The 19,532-nt window shown below is 38.7% G+C and overlaps 1 protein-coding gene across 1 annotated transcript; it reads right to left on the bottom strand.

Moving 5' to 3' along the window:
* Window positions 1-722: 722 nt before the first annotated feature.
* LOC134675216 (tetraspanin-33-like) lies at window positions 723-19,372 on the bottom strand. The gene is made up of 7 exons (XM_063533427.1): window positions 19,155-19,372; window positions 7,444-7,518; window positions 6,844-6,972; window positions 5,284-5,457; window positions 3,499-3,678; window positions 2,308-2,619; window positions 723-817 (listed from the first exon to the last, which is right to left on the bottom strand). The coding sequence occupies exons 1-6, from the start codon at window positions 19,236-19,238 to the stop codon at window positions 2,440-2,442; spliced, it is 822 nt and encodes a 273-aa protein (XP_063389497.1). The 5' UTR covers window positions 19,239-19,372; the 3' UTR covers window positions 723-817; window positions 2,308-2,439.
* Between the last annotated feature and the right edge of the window lie 160 nt (window positions 19,373-19,532).

Below are 19,532 nucleotides of genomic sequence, written 5' to 3'. Positions count from 1 at the left end.
TTCCACTGTATTACTCCCTTCCACTGTGTTACTCCCTTCCACTGTGTTACTCCCGTCCCCTGTGTTACTCCCTTCCACTGTGTTACGTCTGCCTCACGCCTAAGGTTTTCGTTTTTTAGTCATGGGGAATACTTAGCGAATTTTGATCAGTTTAAAAAATATTGTGATAATATAGGCCGTTTTGCATGATTAATCATTAATACATGAATTACATGATTAACGATTAATATTTTATTAGAAAGTATTAAGGTTAAGTTTATATTTCAACCTTTGCCAGTTGTTGCGGTCAAATAATTAAGTACAAATATATTGGAGTGACTAAGGTTTTCAAAAATATCTGAACACGCTTCTATTGCGAAAGCATTAGAACGCGTGTTCAGATATTTTTAAGCATCTCGGCCGCTCTAATATATCTGATGGCGATTGTACCCTATTGATTATTAAAAATAAAACAATGGCCCATCATTTTTAAATATGCCCCATGGCTACACTCTTTTATCACACTGCCCTTTCTAAAATCATACATCTGATTACTTACACCTCCCCGTTCTCTTCTATACCGGTTAGGGATGCAGGGCACGAGCGGGAGCGGGAGCGGAGGCGCGCACTCAGTCGGCCGCCACACATCCCCCCACTTCTTGTTTCCCCTCTTGTTCTGTGGAGCGGTTAGAGGTGCAGCGCGGTGGGGGGTGTGGGGGGTGTGGGGGGTGTGGGGGGTGCGGCGGGGAGGGGCGGGGCGGGGGGCGGGCGCTACAGCAGCGCGCGGCGGCAGTCGTCGCGGTAGGCGCCCGCCGTGCCCCTGTTTCATGTCTGCCATCTGCGCACAGTTACATACATGACAATAGTTATTTGTACAACAAGAGATCAAAGTTTGATATTTCTTCGAGTGCTTATTTTGAGTCCCGTGCAAGCGAAAGATTCTACAATAGATTCACGAGCGTAGCGAGTGAATCTAATTTAGAATCTTGAGCGTAGTAAGGGATTCAAAAGCGCACGAGATGTAAATAACTTTGATCTCGTGTAGTACACAAAATTTTTCACCCTAAGCAGTGAGAACGTACCTAGAGGGACAGAGATAATAGAACCCAAGTATCGAACTTGTATTAGACCCCGCATGTTGAAATGACACTTGAATGACATTTTGTCTCACTCAGTGAGCAAAATGCGATTTTGCTCACTCATTTCGTCTCACTCAGTGAGCAAAATGCGATTTTGCTCACCGAGTGAGACAAGATGTCTCAGTGAGCAAAATCGCATTTTGCTCACTGTTTTTAAAAAGCAAAGTACCCTTGTTCGAGCTGCTGAGGTGAAAAACATATTTGTAAACTTCTAATTTTATAGATATATATTTTGATAATCGTATGAATATAGTAGTATTTTATACAATCGTGATATAGTAGAGAGCTTTTCAGTCGAGTACCGTTTTTAGGCAATGAAGCTTGCCGAGTTGCCTAAGTGAGGTACGAGATTGAAAAGCTTGATTATATCACTATTGTATACAATACTATTTCTACAAGTCAACAAAAATAATATTTTAACACATTTACTGCCCCCGACGCACATGTGCGTCCACCGTCATACAAGTTTGTTCCTAGGCCACGCCTCCTGGCAGTGAATACGTTAAACTAGTAGAATTATATAGGTAACAAACCAAAATTATACACCTAAGATACGCGAGCAGCCGTGATACCTTCATACTCGTACACTCCCAGGCCGCGACGACAAAAAACAGCATAATTATAAATATATTACTAAATTTACCTGGATTTCTGCAGCTCGATCTGTCCCTCTAAAGTCTTGATCAAGTAGATGACGAACAGCTGTGACAGGGCCACCCCCAGCGCCACGGATGTTACAGTGTATAAGTTATGTTCCATTCACACTTGGACACATTTACCTGGATTTCTGCAGCTCGATCTGTCCCTCTAAAGTCTTGGCCAGGTATATGACGAACAGCCGTGACAGGGCCACCCCCAGGGCCACGGATGTTACAGTGTATAAGTTATGTTCCATACACACTTGGACACATTTACCTGGATTTCTGCAGCTCAATCTGTCCCTCTAAAGTTTTGGCCAGATATATGACGAACAGCCGTGACAGGGCCACCCCCAGCGCCTCGGATGTTACAGTGTATAAGTTACGTTCCATCCACACTTGTATACATTTACCTGGATTTCTGCAATTCGATCTGTCCCTCTAAAATGTTGGCCAGATATATGACAAACAACTGTGACAGGGCCACCCCCAGGGCCACGGACGCTATAGTGTATAAGTTACGTTCCATCCACACTTGTATATACATTTACCTGGATTTCTGCAGCTCGATCTGTCCCTCTAAAGTCTTGGCCAGATATATGACGAACAGCTGTGACAGGGCCACCCCCAGGGCCATGGATGCTATAGTGTATAAGTTACGTTCCATCCACACTTGTACACATTTACCTGGATTTCTGCAGCTCGATCTGTCCCTCTAAAGTCTTGGCCAGATATATGACGAACAGCTGTGACAGGGCCACCCCCAGGGCCACGGATGCTATAGTGTATAAGTTACGTTCCATCCAGGAGCGAACTATTTCTATGCAACCGCTTGTCCAGACGCGCTTGCTCGCTTCGGCTACCTGGAACGATTTGGAGTTTAGTTTAGTTTTTGGAGTTTTACTAAAGTATTTATTGGTAAATGATTAACTGAGAGATTAGTATTAAAGTTTTGGGGTCACAATACCTTGGACGATAACTTAACACATTAAGGGCCAAGAACCCGATTGTCGGGTACACTGTTCGTAGCGACTATGCGCTCCATTCGGCGAATCCGTGGCTACGCGCTACAAGCGTAACCCGTAGCACTTAGTGGCAATGAATGTGTTAAATTATTGTAATATTATATTATGTTTTGTAATTCTAATAACATAAAATTATTTCGAAACAACGAATCTGAACTATCTATATATCGTAATGAAATATTTTTGTAAAATTCTGTTCAGTTTAACTGATTGAGTTCAATGGGTCTTATTTCCATATGGACATTTGATCCTCAAAACTGACCTGATCGACTGCCATTGGTAAAAACTTGTCATCCTGCCTGTTGTTGTTGTCTCTTGACACAGGTATCTTGTATACTTAAAAAGAGACACCAACCTGCACATTGTTAAGCTATTAAGTTACTGAATAAATCATTTTTATTTATTTTTATTTATGGCACCCCAGAAGTGCAAAGGGCCTTCACAAGCTCACGCCACGCCTTCCTATCTTCAGCGACCCTTCTGACCTCGCTCCAGCTCAACCCGACCGCTCGTAGTTCATTTGTGAGGGATACTCACCGGATTCCTGAAGAAAGGCCAGGTCAAGAGCACCCTAAACCGGCGAGCGTGTATGAGGAATGTTATGAAAGTGAAGGAAGCGGTAGAGGTATGTCAGGATCGTAGCAAGTAGAAATCCGTGGTCTCTGCCTACCCCTCCGGGAAATAGGCGTAATTATATGTATGTATGTATGTACTTACCGGGTAGTTCTGAGCCCCATATCCGCACATGATGTTGACGAGCCCCGAGGCGATGTCGGTGGCGTTGATGCAGCAGGAGAAGGGAACCCCGCACCGCTCCACGGACGGCGACGAGCAGTTGAAGTACTCGTTCTTCGACCAGTCCATGTACCCGTCGGAGGTCAGACCGCAACAGTGGAACTGAAAAAATATGGTTGAAAACCTTAAAATGGGACTAAAAAACTCGTTTGAATTTAAATTTGGTAGCAACAGGCGGTCTGCCGACCTAGCCAAGGTTACAATCGCTATCGCTTACACAACGAAACGCTTTGTGTCTCAATTGTATTGTATTTTGGCTACGCGGCCTGATCACTAAGCGATTTCTTCGAGATAAGCTTTAATGATGGTACATTTTGGTGCTGTGACCAGGATTTTAACGCGAACATAGGTACACATGTGTACGAGCTGTTAGTCTTAAAACAATACAATACAATACCATGGAGATATGTCCACAACGTGACACTTTTTCGTGCATGCTACTGATGTTCATCGATTTATAAGACGTTATCACGTCAAAAATAAGTTTATGGCTAAAATTTCATTTTTGGTTCAAGCTTTTATCGCTGACTGTACTTTTCTAACGACAGACAACTAATACTCATCGTGATAATTCTAAAAACCACTAACACAATTAGGTTGCGTTGTTTCATCACAGAGTTCCTATGGCCACCTCCTGTCTCCATCATCAGATCAGCTCGATGATACCATAATATTGCATTGTCATCCGATTTATACATGCATGCAAAATTTCAGCTCAATCGGAAATCGGGAAGTGAATCAAATTTAAATTGCAAGATTTGATTACAGACCGACAACGGGACAGGTGAAACTAAAAAATAAAAGCTTGTAAAATTGAAACGCGACTATAAAACCTCCTTGTTTGAGTTTGAATTTGGTAGCAACAGGTCTGATCATTAAGAAGCGATTTCTTCGATACAAGTTCTGGCCTGCCGGCCTAGCCAAGGTTACAATCGCTATCGCTTCGACAACGAAAAGCATTATGTCTCTCTATCACTCTTCCATATTAGCGTGACAGTGTCAGTTGCGTTTCGATCGCTACGGAGCGTAAGCGATTGACATCTTGGCTACGCGGCCTGCTTATCGTACGTGCAGTACTTTCATTGCAAACATTGTTTAAATAAATAACTTATTCAAAGAGAACAAGACAAACAATTGCACGACTTTTCAACTGCGATTACTGCATGTAGTGTTAGTTCGGCAAAGTTTTAGTCTGATGGTATGGTAGAACCGTACATTTTGGTGCCGTGACCAGGATTTTAACGCCAACGTAGGCACAAACGTGTAAGCTATTAGTTTAAAAAAACAACAGAGGGGCTTACTGTAGAGCTTAGCCATTTGTGTAAAGGCCTTTGTACACGATGGGCCAGCTTGGGCCAGTCTGGGGGACGCATTTATGCGTTAGAGGGAGCAAGTGATATTGCTATCTCATTCTACAGCATGACTGCGTCCCTTGGACTGGCCGGCGCTGGCCCATCGTGTACAAGGTCCTTAAGGGTGCCCTGTAATATTTATTTAGCTTATAGTCTAATAAAACATGGTCTTCTCTTCCCAGAGTGACACAAGCCTACATCACAATAACATGTTCGCTTTATATAGCGCTATCGCATATTATTATATAGCGCTGTCGCATGATGACGTAGGCTTGTCTCAGTCACGTGACCACGATAAGACGGGAAGAGAGTACCAGGCGGAGTATATTATTATACCATGATTTAGCTTACTCACATCGCTCTGAGCGAAGTCAATGAAGTTCTGCAAGTCAGGGTCATCCCTATACGCGTGAAGTACGCGCTCCGTGAAGCCGATCTCGAGGAACCCGTGGAGCGAGCGCGGGAAGGCGAACCCGCACACGGCGCCGCCCATCTCCACGAGGAACAGGATTAGAAGGCAGAGAGAGTACTGGAAAAAGACAATTTTTTTTAATACTAAAAAGCTAACGACAGAAAATTAGTTTTTGGCAAAAATTTCATTCAGGATTCGTTGTTTTATCACATAGTTCCTATGGCCACCTCCGGTCTCCATCATCAGATTAGCTCGATGACACCATAATATTGCATTGTCATCCGACTTACGTAGTATGCAAAATTTCAGCTTAATCGGAAACCGGGAAGTGGATCAAATTTAACTTGCAAGATTTGATTACACACAGACAGACAGATAGACAGACAGACAGACAACGGTCAGGTGAAACTAAATAAAAGCTTGTAAAAAACCGGACAAGTGCGAGCCCACCGAGGGTTCCGAACTTTTTAGTATTATTTGTTATAGCGTCAATAGAATTACATCATCTGTGAAAATTTTAACGTCTAGCTATCACGGTTCATGAGATACAGCCTGGTGACAGACAGACGGACGGACAGCGAAGTCTTAGTAATACCCCGTTTTTACCCTTTGGGCACGGAACCCTAAAAATAGGCCAAATCGAGAAATCATAGTATATGCTTTTTACGGCCTTGCGAATTAGTGATTAAAATCATTCTGGTTCCGCACGAGAGTTTAAATATTCTTTTTGTATGAAATATTTTATAAGCGATAAGACCGCCTGTTGATACCTTTATTTACAGCTTGGCAAAAAAGAGTAGAAATTAAAAAGTGGTCACACTGTAGTGTCGTCCCTTTCAAACCAATATATATAAGAAAACGGGACGACACTACAGTGTTGCCACTTTTTAATTTCTACTCTTTTTTGCCAAGCCGTACGTTGTATATTTGTTATTGAATTTTCTTTTGTGGTTCAATAAAGTGTATTTACTCACTCTCTATTACGTACCAGCGCGGCACGGACACTTAAATTTGACTAATCAAACCCTTATTTTTTGATGCGTTTTTTTTGATGCGTTGGGACGACGACATCAAAAGGACTGCGGGGAAGAAGTGGCTCCAGGTTGCACAAGACCGTGACAAATGAAGGAGGCCTACACCCGAAGGGTAGAAAAAGGCTAAAGAGAGAAAGAGAATCAAACCCTGTTTGTCTTGTTTTTCTTTGATATTTGAAGGATATCATACTCAGTTGTCCCGATAAAGACAAGACAGTGTAAATTCTTTGAACACCACGCCACAGAAGGATTTTGTGGTACCAGGCGTGGCTCACTCTGCGATTTCGTCGCTTTGCTACAGGTAGCTAAAAGTACATCCGTTCGACCCCAATTTTGCGGTTTGCCATTAGCCGCGCGTGGCGCTGTCGCCACCTAGCGGCCATATCTGTGCTGATCGTGACAGACGCGTTTTGTTAGAGAGTGAGTCTTCTGTACCTAGTACTATTATGTATTCTGTGGTGGTACTCACGAATTTGAGCAGGCATGTGTTTTCCCGCAAGGCACCGACGCAGCCCGCGAAGCTGACGACGAACACCACGGCCCCGAGCAGCGCCAGGAGCAGACTGATGTTCAGCATCACATCGTACACTGTGTCCAACTGGAAATGATAACGTAAATCAGTGATTTTCATGATGTGGGGCCCTGTGGGGCCGAAGCCTCTGTGGGGTTGTGGTGTCCTCAAGTTACCAGTTAAAAAAATATTAAAGAATAGTAAAAACGTACCTATAATGGTAGGGAGTTGCTACTTAGTTTTAGTGGGTATGCAAAATCTTAATCGAAAAATCTTATGCCAAATATATACCGGTATTTTAAAATTAAAAAAGCGGTGTTTTTTGACAATAAATAATTTCTATTTCTATTTAAGCTGGCTTTATTGGATTTGGAGAACCTTACCGAGAAAAAAAAAATGTTACAATGAAAATTTGTATAAAGTCATTAGGTAGCCAAAAACATCAATATTTTGAACAATCAGGTCATACTTGTGATGAAAGAGAGTAAACTTGAAATTAAAATATACTACACACACATACAATGTTGCCTATAGAGGTTAGATAAAAATTTAACACACCTTTATGAGTCCCGTAGCCTGCCATTTGTCCAGGAATGCGTATAAGCCCACAGCTATCAGTAGTCCTCCGAGCAACTGTAAAACATTGTGCTATTTATGATCAAACTTTTTAAAGGATGAAATGGAAAAATTTACACTCAAGTCCGGATTCATTCTGAGGGTCGTGAAGTTGGAACCTCGACACAGTGTGAATTTTAATTTTTTTATGCTGAGCGTTCCGACTGAACATCTAGCGACCTTCACCAAGGAGGAGTTTTGGCCGAAGGGTGTCAAGTTCCGGCGGTTCCGCGGCCGGCTCCCTGACACTGCGGGGTTGCGAACTGCATCGCAGCCATAATTGTGTTTTTAGTTTTAAGATATATTTTGTAATAATATGTATGCTAGTTTTAAGGTATTTATCTATGGGCCAATAGTTGCCTGAAAATAAATGTTTTCATTCATTCATTCAAGTCCTGCCGAAAGCGTAAATTTTTATTTTTTTTCCTTTAATATAAAATTTGGAATATTGCTCGCAGATGTATATGCTTGTTTAAAAAATGCTATGATGATCAAGAGAATAATTCTTGAATCAATTAATACTACACCTTGAATAATTTTACGGTTTAGACTCACTTGTTTTTCGCGCGACATGTTTCACAAGTTAAAAACATGTGAGTCTAAATTGTATAATTATTCAATGTTAGTAGTAGTAGTAGTAATCACTTTATTGTACACAACACAGGTTTACAAAAATAAATTACAGTAATGGAAGTACAAAGGCGAACTTATCCCTATAAGGGGGGTTAGTATGTCTCACAACAGTTTAAATTCGAATACTACACGTACTTAACACACTACACGGCACCTACTTAATCTTTCTGGTTTGACCCATTAGTTCACTGGTAGAGAATGCCTTAAGGCATTAAGTCCGCCATTTGTACCTTCATGTATTGTGCAATAAAGATTAAAATAAATAAATAATACTTCATAAAAATTGACATCATCAATACGGGGAAATATTTGTCATACTGCTTTGTACATATGATTTAAAATTACGTTGAATTATGTGACCTAATATTCCCAATAAGTATTTCTCGGAAATATCCTGAATGTAAACAGATTTCTTTGAACAAAAATTAAATAAGTTAATCCTATAAAGGGCACACCTGCACCATTCCACTAACCCAGGGTTAACCGGATAAAACTGGAGTTACCATGGTTACCAGTACAATTTGACAATGGGTTAACGGTTTAACCGCTTAAGAGCCCTTCAACGTGCACACTAGCGCCACAGCTAAATAATCGTGATTATTTCAATTTAACGAAAGATATTGAAAAAAAAGGCGTCGCTACGTACTCTATTGTGTATTTAAGTACCTTTTGAATACATCAAACTAGTTTTTATGTTGCTGGTTTCGTCGATCTAGGAACTCAAATTAAAAACGGCCGTTTTAACTTTGGACGCATAGATTGACGAATCCAGCAACATAAAAACTAGTCTGATGTATTCAAAAGGTACTTAAGTATACAATACAGTACGTAGCGGCCCCCTTTTTTCAAAATCTTTCGTCAAATTTAAATAATCACGATTATTTAGCTGTGGCGCTAGTGAGGTGTGCATATACTATACGTGTATGTAACTAGATGTAGAGAGAACATGTAAGTTAGTTTAGTCAGTCTGATTATAACCATCGAACTGGACTCACGTCTTTTATTCCAACTGTCCACCATACCTCATGGCGACCGTTGACCGTGGCCTCGACGTATCTCGGCGCGCGATGGTATCGGATATCATATAAACAACGACCGACCGCGGAGCGAGCGCGTACCGACCGAGCGATGAACTTTTAAATCAGTGAATTTTCGGACAGTTTATAAATTAAGTGAAAGTGAAAATGGGGCACCAGTACAGTAAACAGGAAGAAAGGGAGTTCATCATCACACAGAATGCAATTGGGAGCAACTATGCAACGAGCTCAAATGAACACATCAGAATCAATAATATACTAGTGAGCATCCTATTTGTCATAATAGCGCTGATTTTCTGCTGTGGACTATGCGTGTTGGCTAGAAAAGCACAAGCGAATTGTGTCAGAAAAGAGGTGCGACGCGAATTCTGGAGCAGGATGCAGACCAGGCTGTCTGGAAGGCGGGCAGCCCCGGCCAAAGTCACCGAAGAAGATGTCTAGGCACCAAGGATCGGAGGCGAAGGAAGGAGCAAGGAGCTTTACGCGATACGCGTGTGTGAAGTGAAAAGCGTTAAAATTTCAGTGCGTCAAAGTGTGGTGTTAAAGGTATGGATTTGAAATTAAATAATATATATGAAAAGTTAGAAAAACTTAGAGTTGACCTGCGGAAATTAGGCGAGTGTAGAAGGCAACAAGAAGTAGGATTAATAAAATTTTCTGAAGCGAAATTAATATATGAGGACTATAAGCAGTTAGTTGTTTCTGTTAATGTAAATGACCTGTCAAAGGAATGTTTGTTTTCGGAATTATTGTGTGAGAAAATAGAAGAAGTTTACGATAGAATTTTAAAGTATAAAATAATAGAAAGCGTGTCCGAAAAACCAGCTAAAATGGCGAAGCAATTTGAAATTAGGGAAGCTAATAGCTTAATTCCAATTTTAGATGATAAGGAGGAAACTGTGGAAAGGATGATAGCGGGAATTGAAATGTTAGATGGCATGTTAACAGATAGTAGCGAAAAGAAGTTGCTGATTTCTTTTGTTTTAAAAACCCGACTTAATAAAATCGCGCAATTGAAGCTAAAATCGACATATGACTCCGCTACCCAGCTAGTAGCCGATATAAAAAAATATTTGCTACCTAAGAAATCCGCAAATTCCTTGCTAATGCAATTAAACAACATTTCACAAAGAGAAATGTCAATTAGCCAATACGGCGATAAACTAGAGGAATTGTTTATCGGCCTAACAATAGCGCAAGCTGACGGGAAATCGGAAGCTTGCGATGTCCTTAGACCGATAAATGAGTCCTTGGCTATCAAAAAGTTTACAGACGGTTTGCGAAACCGCCGATTAAGTACAATTCTAGCTGCCCGGGAGTACACAGAATTGAAGGAAGCCGTCAGAGCTGCTCAAGACGAGGAGCTGGCGCGACCGCAGCCCGAGCCTGTGGTCATGAACATGACCAGAAGAGGTTTCCAGCAACCCCAGCGTTATGGTTGGCGCGGACATGCCTACCAGCCTCGAGCCAGAGCCTACCGCAATCATTGGGTACCGAGCTACCCGATGAGCAGAGGTACTGTACCCACTAATAATTTTTATAGGGGACGCGGACAGCGTGCAAATTTTAGAGGACGTGGTACACAAAGGAACCGCGGCCGTCGAGGAAATGTGTATACATATACACACGAGCCGCAGACCTCACGCAACACGGTGAGTGAAGAACCTTCACAGATGCAGTTTTTTCGAGCATAAAGTTTTGACTATATGTGACGGACTAGACTATGTTAGAGTTTCAGTAGGTGGACAAAATATTATCCTTATGATTGACAATGGTGCAAGTATATCTATTTTACAACGTAGCAAGGTTCCCATAGAATCTCCGACATACGAAAAAGGTACTATAATATCAGGCGTAGGTGGAAAAATTACAAGTAAACATGTGACAGACGTGACTTTAGAATACAGTAATACGATATCGCTTACACATAGGTTTCATATATTACAGGATGAGGATATGCCATGTCACGCGGATGGCATTCTCGGACTCGACTTCATGCGAAGATATAACGCAATTATAGACTTAATGACGGACGAACTCACGTTACACGATGGGAACGAGAGATACGTGTTACGAATTCAGAGAAGTAGTAATAACGGAACTTGTTTATCACTACCAGCGAGAAGTGAATCATTACATTTAATTAAAGTAAAATCTCTTGACTTGGGAAAGGATTACGTTATAAATTCTGAAAAATTAGCCGAAAATATATTTTTAGCCGGAAGTATAGTTAAAGTTAAACAAAATAGAATACCGGTACGAATTTTAAATACAAGTGACCATGACGTCCAATTACCCATGTTTCTACCTAAATTAGAAAATTTAAATAATTATAACATTTGCAACTTTCACAAAACCGACAACGGAGTAGATCGAGTTAAAAAATTACTACCATCTTTAAAATTAGACCATTTAAACGATACAGACCGTAAACTTATCGAGTCAATATGTGCCAAATACGCTGATGTCTTTTACTTAGAAGGGGACAAATTAGGAACGTCCAATATATTGAGCCAAAGTATTACCGTGAAACCAAATACTAAACCTATATATACAAAGCCTTATAGATTACCAGCAGCAATGAAATCGGAAGTAAATAAACAAGTTGAACAAATGATTAAAGACGACATAATCGAGGAATCAAATAGCGATTGGAACAGTCCCATACTTTTAGTACCGAAAAAATCAGAGGATAACACAAAAAAATGGAGATTAGTTATCGATTACCGTAAAGTAAATAACGTTATTCAAGACGATAAATTCCCTCTTCCGAATATTGTCGAAATTCTAGATTCTTTGTCAGGCGCAATATACTTTAGTCACCTTGATTTACAACAATCATATTACCAAACATCTCTGGATGAAGATAGTAGAAATATCACTTCGTTTTCAACAAGTCAAGGTCAATTTCGAATGAAAAGGCTCCCCATGGGTTTGAAAATTAGTGGTAGTGCATTTTCCCGTGTAATGTCAATAGCAATGTCAGGTCTCTCGTACGAGAAATGTTTTGTTTACATGGACGATTTAGTTATTTTTGGAAGAAATATGAATCAACATAATAAAAACTTAATTGATGTCTTAGAGAGGTTGCGTAAAGTTAACTTGAAAATAAATCCTCAAAAATGTGATTTTCTAAAAAAAGAATTACTTTACTTGGGTCATGTTGTATCGGCGGAAGGTGTGTTACCAGATCCACAAAAAACGAAAGTATTACAAAATTACCCAACACCAACAAATAGTGACGAAGTTAGGCGTTTCGTAGCTTTTTGCAATTACTATAGGAAATTTATCCCTAATTTCGCGGAGATAACTTTACCATTAAACAAGTTATGTAGAAAAAACGTAATATTTCAGTGGACCGACGAGTGCGATACGGCGTTTAACATACTAAAAGAAAAACTAATAACACCACCAATCTTACAATATCCCGATTTTTCCATAGAAAACGAATTTATCTTACAAACAGATGCGTCAGCAAAGTCGATCGGTTCCGTGCTATGTAATAAAGACAAAAGGCCTATCGCATATGCCAGTAGACCCCTAAATAAATCAGAGTTAAATTATCCCATTATTCAGAAAGAACTTTTGGCAATCACATGGAGTGTACGATATTTCAGACCATATTTGTTTGGACGACGCTTTACAATATTAACAGACCACAGACCACTTCTCTATATTTTCAGTATGAAAGACCCGTCCAGCAGATTAGTAAAATTTAGATTGCAGTTAGAGGAATATGACTATAAAATAATATACATAAAAGGAAAAACTAACGTAGTAGCAGACGCTTTAAGTAGGATAACAATAACATCAGACGAATTAAAAAATATGAGTGAACAGATTATGGTTATGACAAGGGCCCAGAGTAAAAAATTAATGCAAGATAACGGATCGAGTGACAGTAATATTATGGATCTTAGTATATCCGAAAATTTAAGGTCTGATCAGCCGAGAATTGCGGAAATATTAAGAAAGCCTAATAACTCTGTAGAAATGTTATTTGGGTCAGAAGATGAGTTAAGAATATTGAGAAAAAATAAGTTAATAACCAGAGAAAAAGATTGTTTTGCGTACGTAAAAGATAAATTACGTCTTTACATTAACCTTAATTATACGTCATATTTCACGCGAGCCGTATTTGTGAGTATGTTAAGTGATTTCTGTAAAGAGATACAAGTAGATGAGTTATGTATAATAAAAAATGATAAAAACGCGTTATTTATAAAATCTCTGGTAAATGAAATAAAGTTAAATAAAAGTTGGTCCGGACCGAAAGTAAATGTCCTAGGAAAAATAAACAGAATTACTGACAAAGATGAGAGACGAGTTATAATGAACGACTATCATTTGTTACCAACAAGCGGACATGCCGGCGTTCGCAGAATGATAAGTAATATTAAGTCAAAATACTACTGGCCAGGTTTAGAAAATGACGTTAGGGAATATGTGAAAAAGTGTAGTAAATGTCAAGTATCTAAGTACTCTAAGAACTTAAGACAGCCAATGACTATCACAACGACAGCGACATCCGCTTTCGAGAAAATATATCTTGACCTACTCGGACCACTCGATGCCGACGCGGAAGATAACAAATACGTTCTCACATTGCAGTGCGAACTGACCAAGTACATTGAGGCGTATCCCCTACAGCGTAAGGATACAATTAGCGTAGCGAGATCTCTAGTAAGTAATTTTATATTAAGGTATGGCATCCCAGGAGCGATAACAACAGATCGCGGTACGGAGTTTATGTCAGCTACTATGGACGAAGTATGTAAGTTATTAAAAATAAGTAAATTTAATTCAACCGCATATCACCATCAATCAATAGGCGCATTAGAGAATATGCACAAACATTTAGCCGCATTTATGAGAATACAGTGCGACGGACACCCTGACACGTGGAGTCAGTGGTTACCGTTCTGGTGTTTCGCGTATAATACAACAGTACATACAGCCACAAAGTATTCACCATTCGAGTTGGTTTTCGGAAAGAAATGTAATATCCCTAGTAATTTAACTAACACTGTAGAACCTATGTATAATTCAGAAGATTATGCTTTAGAATTAAAATACAGACTACAATTAGCACATAAAGATGCTAGAGAAAATTTGTTAAAAACAAAAGAATTACGAAAAATGTATTATGATAAGTTATCGAACTCAATGACTTATAAAAAGGATGATCTTGTTTTAATTAAGTCAGAAACTGGGAAAAAATTTGATAACCTTTTTAAAGGACCTTTTAAAGTCATAGAGGACGATGGAGTAAATGTTAAGTTAGATATAGATGGTAAGATCGATCTTGTCCATAAAAATAGAACTAAACCTTTTTATAATTAGTATGTATCACTATGATATTATGTTTTAATGTTTAGTGTGTAACAATTAATTTTAATGTTTTAAAATGTTGTAGTTAACTTTTCTATTATAATTTTCATTGTAACCTTTACTCATAAGATTAAAATATAGGTACATATAAAATAAAAATACATTGTATATTTTTATACATTTATTTGAATACAAAAAAAAAATGTAATTTAACAATTAATTTTTTTTCAAAAGCACCCCCCAGGTGAGGTGTGCATATACTATACGTGTATGTAACTAGATGTAGAGAGAACATGTAAGTTAGTTTAGTCAGTCTGATTATAACCATCGAACTGGACTCACGTCTTTTATTCCAACTGTCCACCATACCTCACTAGTGTGCACGTTGAAGGGCTCTTAAACCAGGGTTAGTGGAATGATGCAAGTGGTGCTTAGATGTTATGCGGCAAAAATGACAGTGGCCATGAGTGTGTTCGCTTTGCCAGAGGCATGTCTACACAGACAAAGCGGCTTTGCACGGCATTTTCCTCGCAAAGCGTCTCGTTCCAATCCGGCCCGCTGACACCCAAAGCATCCGATTCTATCCGACAAAGAGCAACCGGCCGCCCGTATTTCTAGTGAGAACTAGACATGTGCGCCGCGCCGCCGCGCCGCCGCCGCCGACGATTTTTCCACGCCGCCGCCGCCGATAAATTTGACCGGCGTATAATCGGCGTGGGAAATTTTGATACCTATCGTGTCTTATTCCATGTTGCGTAGTGAGTAGATCGTGTCAGAGGTATAATTTAAAGATCCTTATGCTTTTTCGCTTATTATTAATTGCTAGTGAAGCAAATTAGCATCATTTTTGTCGTTGCGGTGTTAGCTGTTATAACGATTTAATTTAAACAAGATCGAGTTTCTGGATCTCAGGTTATTATTTGATATTTTATCGCACAGCTCTTTTGTAGAACGCATTTTGTTCTACATCAATAGTCTCTTTATTGTCAATTTAATCAGTGAACTAAAGTCAAGAAAATAGCTGGATCATATCCTAGTACATAAACATGCTATTTTCTTCTTGGAATTTCCAGCAAGCTGTCACCACGATTTTAATTGCGTATTTTATGATTTCTCGTATGATGCTGGTGACACGCATGAGGGTCATCAATGTCATTATATGATAGATATGATTTGATTTATTTATCACATAATATACAATTTCAATTAAAAATACACACGATCAATTCTTAGTCATTTTATGGTAATTGTCAGCTTCTTTTACTCAACAATATACAGGGTGAAATTTAAATCACTGGCCATATTCATTCCCGGCACTAGGTTACACTTAAGGAATCTATTTAGCGAAAAAAAAGAGTACACTTTTTTTTAATTTTCATTTTTCAATTTTTAAATATTTTCCACGAGTCGTGGTCACCCTATTACCACAAATGTAAACAAACCTAATAGTAGGTTTTAACAACAACATCAGCAAAACCCTTATCTGACCTTCACTAAACCTTATAATCGTTGCAATAGTGTCCACCCAGTTAGTGTTGGCGATGGTAGGCAGGTTTATCAATTTCGAGGGTAGTCTAAACTAAACCATTCCGCGCTAGCGGTAAACATAACGGTAAGCATAAATGATTAGTCACTCGTCACTCGCCAACCTTAAAATAATAATCGCGCGCGTACTAAGGTTAAAAAAAATGTTTTCGAACCGGGAATATTACGAAGTGGTACGGTGTTATTTATTAAGTGGTGAGTGTTTACGTGGTGCACAAAGATTATACGAAATGGAATCCGTTCCACGCCTTCGCAGACAAGGATTGAATCCAAGAGTACTATCTCGTGGGACTTTCGTTAATTGCGTCGATTTTTAATCAAATGTACGTAAGTTGATTCAATTTTTTAAATACGCCTAAATACAAAGATTCCTGACCTAGTTTTTACTCATTGTTTTTAAGCCACGGACGTTTTGTTAATAATCATTAGTCAGAAATAACATTTTAGATTAAAAATGGGTTGCCTTTGCATTTTGACGGTTCTAAGCCCGTTAATATGAAAGGAAAAATTAGCAACTTATGTAGGTAATCTCGCTGCAATAGAGTTCATAATTGGTGACGCGATTTCAAACAGCGGGAGGGGCGGGGTGTCAATGACCTTAACTGATAAGAGAGAAGCGTGTAGTGGGTAGTTGTCGGTTCACCATAACGTACGAGGTTTTTAGGACAACTTGATGATGAGTTATTTCGAAAAAAATGTACTGAGCGGTATTAAAAGAAAAAACACGTGTTTAATATTTTTTCGAGTTCTTTCGGTTGTTTCAATTTGGCCAGTGAATTAAATTTCACCCTGTATATTTCAATCAAAATTATAAGAGCCAGGTTAAAGCTTTGTAATAAGCTATACCTAAACAATTATATCTACTTATAGGAACTTAAATCACTAAGCTAGCAGTAAAGAAAACAAAGTAGACCTTAATATTCCATAAAACGGGACACTTCAAACACATTCTGTTGAGCGAATCAACCAGCCAGAGACGTTTACTTTCGAAAACGATGACATCTTTATTCTAACATATATTTCTGTTAGACTTCAGTTCAGACAAATGTAAAGTATTCATCATTATCTCGTAACAAATCCTAGGTGAAGCGACAGTGGCTGGGAAAAGTCAATATAGATTTAAGACAGCTTAAAGAATATTTTTTTTGTGTTTTATTTGTATTTCGCTTACAAAGTATGTAAAAATACTGCCTAAAATGTAGCGTTTTAAAGTATCCTTTTTAATTGAATATTTAAACATACCTTTAGTAACCGTTTGGTATTGGTAATAAATGGTTGCCAAGTGACATGCCGGGATATAATTTTCGGCAATAATTTAGAAAACACACATAATATGCTTTGAATAGCCTAGTAAATACTCAGAAGGCTTTAATGTAGAGTTTCTACAGCCACGTTTTCATGCAGTATCAAAAATTATGCCACGCCGATTTCACGCCGATCACGCCGCCGGTCAAAAAATCATCGGACGCCGCCGCCGATGATTTTGCCATCGGCGCACATCTCTAGTGAGAACCGATTGACTCACACAAATGATACAACATAGAAAAAAAAACCCAAAGCATCCAGCCCGCGGGAGCCAGGCTCTAGAGGTTCAGCCCTAACAGCAGCAACTAGATACACCCCTGGCGCAATACGGCCCTCAGGTAAAAAAGATAAAGATAAAAGATAAAAAATAGTTTATTCAAGTAGGCATATTACAATGCGCTTATGAACGTCAAATAAACCTTTACCGGCTCCAACCGTACACCTCTGCCCCGAGAAGATTTAAATCCCTTGGAGACCCCTGCATAAAAGTTTGGAGACCCCTGCATTAAAGGGTTAAACATAATTTTGCAGTACAAGTCTTAGGGGTCATCCATTAATTACATCACACGTTTAGGGGGAGGGAATCAAGAAAATGTGACATATTGTGACATGGAGGAGGGGGGAGACTCAAACTTTGTGACGTCACTTTAACTTCATCAGTAACCGAAAATTCATTTAAATTATTTTATTCGCTATACATTTAAATAACAAGTTTTTAAAACGATAATCGTTTTTATTCGTTTAATTTTCTTTCCTAAGCAGTTTTGGGTTATAAAATTACTATTATTTATATCATCAAAAATATTTTGCTAAAATATTAATAATACTTAGGTACTTACTTAATTCGATTTGGCCTTTTCGTAGAAAAAGTGTGACGTCACACTAGGGGGGGAGGGGTTTGCCAAATGTGACCAAGTGTGACAAGGAGGGGGGGAGGGGTCAAAAAACCTAGAAATTCGTGTGACGTAATTAATGGATGACCCCTTATAGCATTACATTCATGGGTTTCAAATTGGAGTATTCCATCTCTATTATTTAATAAAAGTTCAAAATATAATAGGGACTAGCGACCCGCCCTGGCTTCGCATTGGTTAAACAATATCTTAAAAAATTATACACCTACACCTTTTTTAAGAATATCTCTATTCATAGGTGAAACCTACATGAAAATCCATTCAGTAGTTTTTGAGTTTGTCGGGCACATACATACATACAGACAGGCTCGGGGAGTTTGTAAATGTGTAGTGATACCTATACCGTACCTATCTAAGAGGAAATCTAAAAGGAAATAAGATATTAGTGGTTTATAATGATATTTGAACAGAGATTTAAATAGTTACTTCCTCACCATAAATTATGTAAAAAAAGTATTATATTCCCAATCAAGGAAAAGTGAGTTTTTTTTATGGTTCGCTGGGTAAGTACTTGTAGTACTAAGGATACATGTATTAATAAGCCAAGCCAATGGCCACTAACTTGAATTCAAGAATATAATTTATACTTTTTAAATTTATTAAATAGCAACAAGTCAAGGACAGTTTTAAATCAATGCAAATAACAATTCGCGACCACTACTGAGATAACCGCAGCGGAAACAGATAGTCGCGGTTACATTCGGTTATACATTTCAATTCAATGCTAACCCAACACCCGTCTGGGAAAAAATGATTCACCATGTACACAATACAACAATAGACCCACACAAAACCGAGTAACTCTTTTCTAATGAATGTAATCAGATAACTATCATTCCAATTACTTTCTATAGTTAATTATCACAAAGGATTATTAGCAAAAACTTACCCAAAATACAAAATTCAGCACAAAAATCATATACTTCACACAGCCACTAACGTAAGTAAAGTTTGGTCCCCTTCGACGCTGCATGATTATTTTTTTTAAGTCATATAACTGATAATAAAAATAATTTGGGGTTGAATAAATACTACTGGGGTTTATTATTTACAATAACATAAATATAAATAATCCATTGATGAGTAATTCTGTCTCTCCAACCACAACGTCCGTTCGATTATTTTATTGGTTTGACAGATGAGCATAGACTAGACACCATATTTTTTTAAATTTACTGTATGACCAGTACAAATAAATCTAAAGGGTTCTGTACACTCAACGTCAAAATTGTCAATTACCTACAATTTATACTCTGGCAAACCAGTT

Source organism: Cydia fagiglandana, chromosome 21 (genome assembly GCF_963556715.1).
Source record: "Cydia fagiglandana chromosome 21, ilCydFagi1.1, whole genome shotgun sequence".
NCBI classification, from domain to species: Eukaryota; Metazoa; Arthropoda; class Insecta; order Lepidoptera; family Tortricidae; genus Cydia; species Cydia fagiglandana.
Note: the sequence above shows the minus strand (reverse complement) of the source record. Positions and strands in the feature narration are given on the sequence as shown.